Below are 13,213 nucleotides of genomic sequence, written 5' to 3'. Positions count from 1 at the left end.
AATTACAATCCAAATTATATTTTTGTCCAACTTCCATGTAATTTTTGCCATATTCTTGTATCCATTATCCATTGTTAAGATTTTTCTGTTTCACACAAATACAAAAAGACCAGACTTTAGATATATGCTGCCAAGTGTGATAAAAAAGATCATTTATAAAAAAGTTAATTTACCTACAGAGTGAGTGCCTGGTTAACTACATTTGTACACAGTAAGTGGTCAGTAAAATAAATTTGTATTCATTTATAAATTGCTGCAATCTTCAAACACAACATTGTTATCCAAGTTTTAAACAAGATAAATTGTAAATGTTGCTTATATTTTACCAGATTGCTGATCTGTATGAAGATTTCAATGTAACAAAACTACCACTGCAAGAAGAAGAAGTGAGAGGGGTTGAGAGGATCAAGGCTTTTTCAGAACTTTTATTAGAACCTTATATAGCAGACTGATATTTCTTGCTACTGTTGTAATTTATTTTATATTGTGATAACTTAAAAGCAACATGACTTTCATCTTTATTTATTTCATTTTTACAACCATTTTCTTTACATAAGGCAATGCTTTCCAAGAATGCATTGTAACTATTGTGTGTACAAAACTTTGAAAAGATTCTAGGCTTTATAAACTGAAACAATCTCACTGTTACAATAATAAATAAATAAAATAGTGTTAACATTTTCAAATAGATAATTTCAATAACATTTACCCTCTAACAAGGTTAAAATAAAACCCCTGAATATGTACAGAAAAAATAAGAAAACTTCTGGATGTCTTCAAATCTGTAAATAATTGACCATAAAAATGTAATGATTAGAAATCTACTTGTTTATATTAAAAAGATTGGATATGGTTTATGGATGCATGACATGTCATTTATAAGTACACATGACAAAACCTAAGCAAAAGAACAAAACATTTATTGCTGCTTTGTTGTATTGACAGAACTATTTGTTTTATTGTGTAAAAAATCTTTACTATTAATGGAAATGTTATTTAAGTTTAAATTTCAAATCAGAGCTTTGATAATTAGAAGTTTTATTAAAGCTAGAGTATCTGATTGTTACCACAGGAACATTAAAATTGTACAGTTCTGCATAATACTGTATAGTTTAAATCTTAGTTGTGAGTTCACAACATAGATAAAGCAAGAGATTTATCTTTTCCCTATTTTATTTACAAAGTGTTTAAATAAAACAGAAAAAAAAACACAATCAATTTTATACAAAACTTCAATCAGGATCTAGTTTTATAAATCTGAAAGGAAAATAACTTTATCTTTTAACATGATGTGTTAAAAAGAAACTGCCAGTGTTTTGCTCAAACTTACAATGACTATATCTTCCCCCATATTGGAATATTGAAAGAAGTCAATCTTTTGTTAAAAAGTTTATTCAGTTACTAGTGATATAAAACATCAGTATCTTTTTGTTTGTGTCACAATTTTCAGCATCCCAAAAGCACAAGGATGTGTGTATTCAAATCTTTACACTTATTATGTACTAATGTCAAATTTTGAAATAATTATATGTATTGCAAGTACAGCTTTGTGATGATATTGTGTATACAAAGTTCATGGTTGAAAATATAAAGAAGATATTAATCCTGAGTGTTTGTTATCTTACATTCAAACCTTTCTCCATTGTCTCTTTTCCCTATATTGATGAGTCAATGTCTGCTATGAATTATCCATTCTATTACCAGCTTTGGCAAGAACATAATAAAACTAAATATGGTCAAGTAAGTAAGGCATTATAATGGATAACATGTACCATTTATCAAAAAAAGGAAAGTTTTTGTTGATAAGCATCCAGGAAGTGCATCACATTAAAAACGGATTTTGATATACTTTTGCACAATAGTCAATATACAAGGAAATGGAAGTTTGATCATCCTTATGTGTTAGCATATTGACCAGTTATAATAGGATACATTTAATGTTTTTATGCTGTTGTCCTTGTACATTTTAGCATATAAGTTTAGAGGGCAATATAAGTTTAGTATATTTTGAACGCATTTATCACGTCATTTACCAGATAGAAGGCGCGCCTGTATCCGTGCTCTATTAAAAGTTTCCAGCACATTTATAATCATCATTCTGTAGGGTAGTATAGAAATAATTAATGTTCCATAAGTACATGATAAGGATGGCCGTATAAATGAGGAAGGGTGACCATCCTTTTAGATTTTAATTTCCCAAATATTTTGTGCAGTATAAAATTTAAAAAAATCACCTGTTTGCTCAACATGTGTTGGAAATTTCTATGCATACATTTTTGTCACATGGTGGTGGAAGTCGCATGACAACACAAATTTGTCTGAAAACCATATCCCAGAACTGGCCTATTGACTTTTTCTTAGTTTATATGTATTAGTTTGGGATTAGAGTTTATATGTATTAGTTTGGGATTAGGTCAATATAAGGGAAACTTTTAATGGTAGGCAATGTTAATTAGTATTCAGTTTTATAAGCATTTGCACATCTCATTTCAATGGAATAATTTTGACCCTGGCCCCTCAGTGACCAAGTACATGTTTTTGTTTAGGATTGTTTAAATGGATATAAAAAGTCAATAATACTTGGTATGTAGTTGTATTAGCATTGGCACTTTTCATGTACATGGAGATTATTTAGCCATGTACCTTAGTCATGGTTCATTGACTTTGAATATTTGCATAACTTGTTGGCTTTCATGGTTAAAAAAATTACCAAATTTGTCCTATTAGAATCGAAATAATTCATGGCAGTCGTAGATTTGTTTTCATTTGACCATGGGTTGGGCATTTATATTCAGGGTAAAATAATCGAATATAAACTCCCAACCCTCAGGGTAAAATAATCGAATATAAATGCCCAACCCATGGTCAAATGAAAACAAATCTACTGCTACCATGAATTATTTCTTAAGTATTACTATATTAATTTCAACTTTTTCTTTATCAAAATTTCAAAATATCGAGACATATCTCCGTGATAACAGTTTATTCTTACTAAAGGGTACTTGGTATGTTTAGTTTAAAGTCGTGAGTACTTGGCTATGTAGGGTGTATCAATATGGAGCATCATCATGTCTACACTGGGCCATTCTATCCAATGCATCAATTAGTGAAATTTTCACTCGGCATGTTGAAAAACCTTTGCAACATCAAGACAAGGAATATGTAGATGGCTTGCTGTAAGCCAAGTTATCCAAAATTCCCTTCATATTGGATAATTTTGTCCCTCCCCGAGAAGCAGTTCATATTCTCCAAGTTTGGAGTGTCCTGTATAGCAAGGTTTAAGAGGGAGGGTAGTAAAGCTAGAGATAGAGGTCGTGGATGGGGTAGAGTCGGTTTACGAGTGGTGCCCAATGTTCCCCTCAAGAAAGCAGAGCCCAATTAGCAAAGCAATCGAGAGAAACACGAAATACACAGTTTCAGGTATTATCTTAATTTACTGCTATTTAACACTACTGATATTTTTTCATTCAATGGAAAGCAGTCTTAGTGAAGGATGTAAATCTTGAAATAGAATTAGGCAGCAACCATTTGATTTTCTGGGGGGGGGGGGGGGGGCTATGTTTCCAGTTTTTGGAGAAAAAAATAATTTGTTTTTGATTCTGAGAAAAAAAAATAGTTTGTTTCACCCTCAGCTGCCACTATATGTAATGCTAAAATTGAAAGAAAAAAATTGTTGAGAAAAAAAAACCATAGCCCCCCCCCCCCCAGAAAATCAAATGGTTGATGCCTTACCATCTCAAAATCAATTATACTGCGAATATGAGATTGTATGTGTACACCTGGTTTCACGTAGAGTTTACAGGCTATATGTAGACTCTCCTTGATTGTGTTACAAAAAATAGGCACCCAGTTGGATGCGCGAAATGTATATATTATCAGCCACGTCTAGCCCAAAGTGTGGAAGTTACATCGGATCCTCGCTCTCTGTTAGTTGAGGAACTATTGCAACAACTATTTCAGGGGTTTGTTTTTAGCCTGCTGCAAGGCATCCTTTGGTCCCAATCCTTTTTTCCAAGTGTCATTCAAAATGTCCCTCCCTCCATACCCATATCACATGAGCTATAGTTTGTTTCAAAATTGTTCTGCCCTGAACACGAATGAAATTTTATCACTGGATAATTGTCCCTACAAATACACCCATTTCCAAGTGGTATTCAAGATGTCCCACCCTTCATCCTAATCTACCCCTATTAGAGGACCAACTTATTGTTTAAAACTTGTGCTAGTCCTTTAGATTAATTAAATATTTGCCACTGGACATCGGGCAAATACAACCTCATTTCTAAGTGGCATTCAACATGTGCCCCCATTCATCCCTATCAACACAACTTGTTCTAGTCTTGCACACGAATGAAACATTCTGCCATTAGACGTCAACCAACAATCGGTCAAATAACCTCTTTGTATATTTTTCTGAAATTCCATGGTTTACATCAAAGACCCAGTGTAAGCTATTCATATAATTTGGTCCTGACATCTGTCTTCATCTTCAATCCTGCTAAATGATAAGCACGTTAATGTTTTACCCTAACAATACCATTCTTCATTAATATATATTATCTATTTTTAAGGAGTTGAGATGCTAATATAATCAGGGTCTTTTAGTTCCAGGTTTAATCCACTATTTTCTACATAACAAAATGGCTGTATCATGGCAGGATTATAACAGTTATCAATTCTATTGGTTGGTTTGAGCGTTTGATTTTGACATTCCTATTTGAATTTTGCTCGGAATTCGGAATTTTTGTTACTGAGGAACTAGATCAGATGCTGCTTCTAGTGCTAGTGAAATGCGTTGCGAGTCATCATTTGCAAACACCACCCTTCCATTCATCCCAACCGGATCATGGATTTGTGATATGAGGTTGGATGTTACAGCACGACATAAGACCAAAATAGAAAAATCAGTTGAAAAGGGCTTAACTTTCCAGATCGATACAATGCAGTAAAATCAATAGTGTGTAGACTTTTGAAGCTTAAAATTTCTATTCAATATTTGAATATGCAAATGAAAGATTCAAAAACTATACCAATACAGAACGATATGTTTTTGAAATTATAGTCAAACGTTTGGTTGACAAATTTTTATTCGTAATTGCAAAAAATGAACTTTAAATATTTGTTATAAGACGTTTTATTCCATAACACAAGTCATTTTTATAAAATGTTTGGCGTCGTATAATGGTATCATGTCGTCTGCGTCGTCGTCGTCGTCCGAAGACGCATTTAGTGTCCGGACAATAACTTTTGTTTTAGTGAATGGAGTTTATAAATTTTTACCAGAAGGTTCAATACCACTAAAGGAAGGTTGGGATTGATTTTGGGGGTTATGGTTTCAATAGTTTAGGAATTGGGGGCCAAAAAGGGGCAAAAAATAAGCATTTTTGTAGTTTTCAAACAATAACTTGTGTTTAAGTGTATGAATTTCTCTGAAATTATACCACAAGTTTCCATACCATGAAGGAATGGTTAGTATTGACTTTGGGGGTTGTGGCTCAAAATGTTTTGGAATTAGGGGAAAGAAAAGGGGGAAAATTGTGTTTTTTTTTTTCTCGTCATTGGACAATTAAGACAATTTAAAAGGTAATTCGAAAACATTTAACATACAATGTTGGGTATGTTTGAATTTACCTTTAATTGCACAATATTGCGCAATAGATTTGTAAGATCTTGACATTTGATTTGTGTCAGAAACCCATATGTCAAAATTTGATCACAGTCCAAATTTAGAGCTGTATCAAGCTTGAATGTTGTGTCCATACTTGCCCCAACTGTTCGGGTTTGGACCTCTGCGGTCGTATACAGCTGCGCCTTGCGGAACACCTGGTTTTAATAGAAATGCCGAAATACATTTAACGCACGGCTAAGCCAGGTATCATTATTGTTTACTTTAGCAAAAAAAACATTTTTAGCAGCTAAGCTGCCTAATGCTACCACCCGAGATTTGTGTCCTTCCCACTAAAAGGTGAAAAAATTGCCATTGTTAACATATACCTGGCTAATATGTTATTACTAATTAATTAGGCACTTTTTTCATACTTTTAATTCTGAAATACAAAAAAAATGACCAGAAAAACCTTATTATGGTCATTTCTAGCCCAGCTTTCCAGTGGCGTAGCTTGCATGCATGTATGCTCAGATGCTCAAGCATCCACATCATTTTGACAGGGAAAATATATAAATAAAGATATGTTCGCAGCAGTTAAACTCGGAGGTATCCGTATGTAACAAGGGTTAGGATATGAGGATAACATCCAATTATTTCCGATGAAGTATGCCTGGTCTTTTATTAAGGATAATTTAGTGCATGTAATAAAACAAGATGGATAAATCGCAGAAAAGTGTTCTCTATTTTTGTTTTTGTAAAAAGACTACGTCATCGGCTACGGCCAGTGCAGAGGATGATGCACAGATCCTCGGACATGTTTCATCTGAAATTGAGCCTAGCGGAGCGATGGCTTCTACAACTGACTAACAACATAACTGACAACTAAACCACCATATCCTAATATCGTTTCCTGTGACATGAAAACCGACGTGAAAAAAAATAATCTGTAATAGAGTGTGATCATTCTTAGGCTTATCAGTAAATTCAAGTTTCTATCTAGGTCCACATATTTAATTTCATTTTCAATAAAAGAACAAAGTTCCTATGTCCCCTGCATCGCACATATTTTACGTAACCAAGGAACAAGGGCAATAACTAATAAAAAATAATGTTTTACCTTTTCCTTTTATTTTTAATGGAGAATTCTAATATGACGTGCTTCTTTAGCTTTGTAAAGAAACCATACTTTATTATCCAATAAAATTAGTTTGCACATGCGTATATTGACTACGGCAGAAAAATGAATTTCGTCAAATTGGTATGTTGTTGTTTTTTTGTTGTTTTTTTTTTTTTCCATTTAAATATTAGAATAAAAAAATAATAGTAACATTTCTATATGTTCCAATGACTAAAGTACAGAATAAAAGTACTAACCTTATTAAAGGTATTACAAATAGAACATTTATATCTAACATAACATTTTGTACATGGAATATCGGTGGCCTCATCTCAGCAAATCTGAATAAATTAACAGATTCTAATTTCTTAAATGATATAACAGCTTATGATATAGTACTGTTAACTGAGACACATATTGGCAAAGGTGTAAATATAGTCCTTCCAGGATATAAGTATTTTCCTGTTTGCAGACCAAAATCAGCAAACAATAGATTTTTTGGTGGTCTTGGCATTTTTGTTAAAAATACCATTTTACCTGGTGTTGAGATATTGAAAAATACAAGCTTAGACTATCAATGGGTCAAATTGGATAAAAAATTCTTTAATTTCGCCAAAAATATTTTCTTGTGTTTGGCATACATTATCCCAGCATCATCTAGTTATATATTTCAGTCAGATGATGACCCATTAGAAACTATAGAAAAAGATATAACAAATTATTATGCTGAGAGGGGTCACATAGTTCTATGTGGAGACTTAAATGCAAGGACTGGGTCAGAATTAGATTTTATAGAAAATGATACATATGATCCATTTGCAATGGACGATGAAGAATATGAATATGATATTGGGTTACAGAAAAGGAATAGTTGTGATAATAAAGTTGATGCTAGAGGCAAGCAATTACTTCAACTATGTATTACTTTAAAACTCAGAATACTGAATGGCCGTATGTTGGGTGATTCAAATGGTAATTTTACTTGTTTTAAACCTAATGGCACAAGTGTGGTAGATTATATTATTATGTCGGAAGATTTGATTCAACATACTTTGAATTGTAAAGTATCAAATTTTATGCCCTGTTTTTCAGATTGCCATTGTAAGGTATCATGTATGCTGCTTGCCTCATATTGTCCTGTTTTTATAAATAAGAATGAAAGTACTCAAAATTTTCCAGGTAAATTTAAATGGACCGACTGCTCAAAGGAAAAATTTCAGGATGCTCTATGTCACCCATCTTGTAAACTTGATATTAATGCTTTTCTAACTAACAATTATCAAGATAAATCAAACATAAACTCTGCTGCTACTGACCTGCAGAATATTATTATTAAAGCAGCAAAAATGTCACTCAAATTCAAATCTAATAAATATAAAAAGAAAACTATTAATAAGAAAAAATGGTATGATCAAGATCTTTACAATAAAAGGAGAGAATTAAACATTAAGGCTAAGCATATGTCTGAAAATCCATATAATATTAATATTAGAAATAACTATTTTAAACATTATAGAGAATTCAAAAAGTTAAAAAAATATAAAAGAAAGGAGTTTAAATCAAAAATTGTTAAACAGCTTGATAATCTACTAACTAAGAATCCAAAGGAATACTGGAACCTTGTAAATAAACTAAAGGGGGAAACAGAAGAAACTAGGGACACCCCAGAAACTTCTATAAATAACTCCACATGGACAAAATACTTCCAAGATTTAAATTCTCTATCTGATACCAATAAATCAAAAATAAACCTATTAAATAACATGCTTGTTGATTTAGAAAAAGAGAACATGTCAAATGTATTAGACTATAAAGTGACTAATCAAGAAATATTTAAAGCAATTACCAACTTAAAACCTGGAAAGGCATGTGGTCTGGACCTGATACTAAACGACATGCTTAAAGCTGGACAAACAGCCCTTATAGGCTGCATTAATAAACTTTTTAATTTAATATTTGCTCATAGTACATATCCAAAGCTATGGTGTGAAGGATACTGTATACCTATACATAAATCAGGAGATATAAATAACCCTGAAAATTACAGAGGTATAGCTATAAATTCTTGTATTGGAAAGTTATTTAATGTTGTGTTAAATACAAGTCTTTCTAAACATTTAGATGAGAGAAATATTTTGACTGATTGCCAAGCTGGCTTCAGAAATAAATCAAGGACAACAGATCACATGTTTATCCTCAAATGCTTAATTGATAAATATACTAACTGTAAGGGAAGTAAATTTTATGCTTGTTTTATTGACTTTAAAAGAGCTTTTGATACTGTGATACACCCAGGTATTCTTATCAAAATGCTCAAGTCAGACATTGGGGGAAAATTTTACCAGTTAATTAAACACATGTATACACTTAATAATTTAAGAGTAAAAGTTGATAACAAACTAGGTCCATGTTTTAACTCTTATATTGGGGTTAGACAAGGGGATGTTTTAAGCCCTGCCCTTTTTAATCTATTCATAAATGATCTACCTAACTGTTTACTAAATTGTCCTGATAGTGTAAAACTCAGCACTAGTCGCATAGACTGTCTTATGTATGCAGATGATGTCATTGTATTTTCTGATTCTGCAGATGGACTTCAAAAGCGCTTGAAGGCATTGGAATCATACTGTGATACCTGGTGCCTTAATGTAAACTTAAAAAAAACTAAAGTATTAATCTTTAATAAAAGTGGACGCCACATAAAAGAACCATTTTATTTTAAAAGTGAATTAATTGAAACTGTTTTCAAATATAAATACCTTGGAGTTATATTCCAGTCAAGTGGCCTATTTAATTATGCAAAAGAAGACTTATTTAATAAATCTTTAAAAGCTTCATATAAACTTAATAGATGTTTATCTGGCTCAGATGCTAGTATTAAAACAAATTTACATCTGTTTGACCATACCATTAAACCTATTATTTTGTATGGCTCAGAGATATGGGGAATGTTTAAAACCAACTCTGCTTCCTGTAAAAAAGATGCTACAAATGTGCTTGAAAAAATATACCAGAATAATGTTGCTGATAAAATGAACTTAAAGTTCTGTAAGCATATTCTAGGCTTAAATAATAAAAGTACAAATGTTGCTGTACAATCAGAATTAGGTAGATTTCCTATATATTTTAATATTGTTATATCTATGATAAGCTATCTGCATAGATTACATCATTGTAACTCAAATTTATTGAAAGAAGCGTTTTTATGTAACAAAGATATGCATGAAAATAACACTATAACATGGTATTCCTCTGTTAAATTTATTTTACAAAAGCTTGAATTGAAAGAAACATATTGTATTGATTATTCAATTAATAGATTAAAACAACTTATTATGAAAAAGTTAAAGACATTATTTTTAAAAGCATGGTTCAATGATAAAGATAATGTTAATGGAAAGCTAGATACATATTTTTCTCATAAAAGTAATTTCCAAATGGAAAAATATCTTGATATTCAAAGTTTTCAATCAAGACAAATTTTATGTAAATTTCGCATAAGTGCTCACCAATTAAGAGTAGAAAAAGAGCGACATAAGAACAAACCTATAGAAAGGTCACAGAGGACTTGTAATTTTTGTTCTCATAATGATATTGAAGATGAGTTTCATTTTTTAATTAACTGTCCATTGTATAATCAATGTAGAGAATCACTGTTTGCACAAGCTCATGAACACTGTCAAAACTTCAATAACTTGGACTGCAAATCAAAATTTTTATGGTTAATGACCACTGAAGATCAACATATACTGAAAAAGTTATGCATTTTTCTTATCCAGAGTTTTCAATTGAGATCCACAAATTCTGTTAATGGCTAAATCTCTTTTAGTTTATCTATATATATATATTTTAAATTCAAAAATTTAATTTAAGTGCACATTTCTCTATGTGTATGCATATTTCTTCTATTATTATGTAAATGCTTATAAACAAACTGCAGTAAAACTCTAAGGTGCTTATCATATTCCTGCAATTGTCAAAAAATATAATTATATACATAAATATCTAGTAATTGGTTGCTGTGTGTACATGGGAGAAAAATACCCTTATATCTAATCAGTTGAGGCTGCATATCATTTGTATGCAACTCAAAACACCATATCTGTTTAAAGGGGAATAATCCTTACAGAAATTGATTGATTGTCTCCCATATTACTTTCTATTCCATGTGCATGCAATAACTGTTCAGAGTTCTATTGTCATGTATTTCATTTTATTATTTCATTGTTATAACAAATCATTGTAATCATTGTATGAAATTTAAAACCCGCAAGGGTCCATAATTGGATTAATAAAGTATTCTTATTCTTATTCTTATTCTTATTCTTATTTGACCTAGATACCACAACGTTCATGTTGGCTGTTCTAATTTCAAAACCCCTCCCCCTGAAAAACACGTTTCATCTCTCCCGTTAAAAAGCAGTGGCGGATGCAGGAATTTTCGAAAGGGGGGGTGCTAGCCCAGGGCAAAGGGGGGGTGCAAGGGGGGTGCAAACATATGTCCCGATTCAAATGTATTGATCGGCAAAAATAAAGGGGGGGTGCGGACCCCCGGAACCCCCCCTCTGGATCCGCCACTGAAAAGGCATGTCAATTGTATATAATAATTTCATTGAAACATATGTTCCGACGATAAAATATAAAATAAAGTATAGGTTATTATTACTGTTGTACTGAAATGACAAAAGTGTTTCATATTTCTGATAAAAAGGATTGACCCTAGCAGGGAATCGAACCCCATTCTCCTATAAAAAAAAATAGGCGTAATTACCAATATACCACCAAGGTTTTCAATCCATTTTACAAATGCAACAAGATTGTCACCCAGTATTAATTTTAATAATCATGTATTTATACAGCATTTGAAATCGTCGATGCACAAAGGCGTACCCTTTGGCTTTGATCAACTTTACAAGGTGTAGCCACCGCAAGTATAAATGGATCTCTGTCAAAGGGTCCCTCCTGCCAAGTCTCGAATGTCAGCACAACTTTATCAAGGAATCCTCTATCAGATATGAACATATTTACCAATGCTACAATATTAACCGGCGGAATATTTACGATTAATTTAGTAAATAAAGACCTACCCGATTCTCCTTGTGCGTCGACCGCCATTGACAACTGACTTGAAAATGTGCGTGTCAGAAATTGACTTCAAAGGAAAAGACTGTTGTAATATAACTTTTCTGTTATATTGTGACACAAATATTGTTTTAGTTAATAAATTAATTTGTTAATTTCTGTTTCAATTTTGAATTTAAGAAATACAACTTTGCGCAATTAAACTGGTTTGAACTAGTTGGATAAAAATCGACAGGAAAGTTGATAGAAGAGCCTGCACAAATACGGTACACCTATGTACACAGCGAACATAGAAATTACCGTAATTGTCCTAATCAGAATCGAAATAATTGATGCCAGCTATACTTTATTGTAGTTTTAACATGGGTAGGCATTATATTCGTGTTATTTTAGCCCTCGCTATCGCTCTGGCAAAAATAATCACGAATATAATGCCTACCCATGTTAAAACTACAATAAAGTATAGCTGGCATCAATTATTTCTTAAATAAAAGCTTCAGAGAAAATGCAATGGAAGTTCCGTATAATTTATATTTCAAAAGTTCAAAGCTTATGACTTATTTTCGAAATTGTCATTGCTGATGATATAAAAATCTGGCAAGAATTGTACACATGAGAGTGCAAGCAAGACCGGATGGACGGACACCAGGTATTTTGATGATGTCCCCTACGACGCGTTAATGGGGTCACTTCAGTTCTTATATCCCGAAGTGCCGCTGTGATAAGGCCGTTTTTTAGAAATGCTAGGAAAGGGGATCACTTCAGTTCCTTTATACAGAAGTGCCGCTGTGATGGGGCCGTTTATGAGAGATGTCAAATATAAGATTGGTGGGAAACCTTTACATCAAATATATTATTAAATTATGAATTACATTCAATTTCGAGAATTTCGAGAAAACATTAAAATTTTGTTTGAAATATAATTATATGAATTGGTGGGTATTTTGAAATTAAACAAAAATCTAACCAGTTTTGGATTCTAGGGGAGTACATGTGCTTACAGGAACAATGTCTGAAAAAATACAATTTTCGGCATAAAATAGTCCTTTTTTTTTCTTTCTATAGCTAGTCACCACTTCAGTTTAATCATGGATATCTATAATATAGTCATTTTATAAAATTTACTGTTTGCAAAACTATGTATTATTCTTGATAATAATGTGTCAAGTTGTCCCAGGCGGATAACCGTCGCCTCACAACTTTTTGGAACTTTTGGTCCTCGACGATCTTCAACTTTGTAGTTCTTATGGCTTTCAAACTTTTTCATCTGAGCATATTTTTGTGTGGACGTAGCGTGCGCCTGAGGTACAAAAATATGTTTTAACCTGTTACCTTTTGATGGCTATTATTCGTTTGTTTCTCTGTGCTATATTTTCTCCCATTTATTTATGATAGCCCTGTCGTGT

The 13,213-nt window shown here is 32.2% G+C and overlaps 1 protein-coding gene across 1 annotated transcript in view; it reads left to right on the top strand.

The window, feature by feature from the left end:
- LOC143046469 (ATPase ASNA1 homolog) overlaps nucleotides 1-1,609 on the top strand; it is a 28,519-nt gene extending 26,910 nt beyond the window's left edge. Inside the window, exon 8 of the mRNA XM_076219631.1 lies at nucleotides 330-1,609. Coding sequence (XP_076075746.1) covers nucleotides 330-452 — 123 coding nt within the window. The 3' untranslated portion in view covers nucleotides 453-1,609. The remainder of the gene's footprint in view (nucleotides 1-329) is intronic.
- Nucleotides 1,610-13,213: the final 11,604 nt, after the last annotated feature.

Source organism: Mytilus galloprovincialis, chromosome 1, assembly GCF_965363235.1.
Source record: "Mytilus galloprovincialis chromosome 1, xbMytGall1.hap1.1, whole genome shotgun sequence".
Classification (NCBI taxonomy): Eukaryota; Metazoa; Mollusca; class Bivalvia; order Mytilida; family Mytilidae; genus Mytilus; species Mytilus galloprovincialis.
Note: the sequence above shows the minus strand (reverse complement) of the source record. Positions and strands in the feature narration are given on the sequence as shown.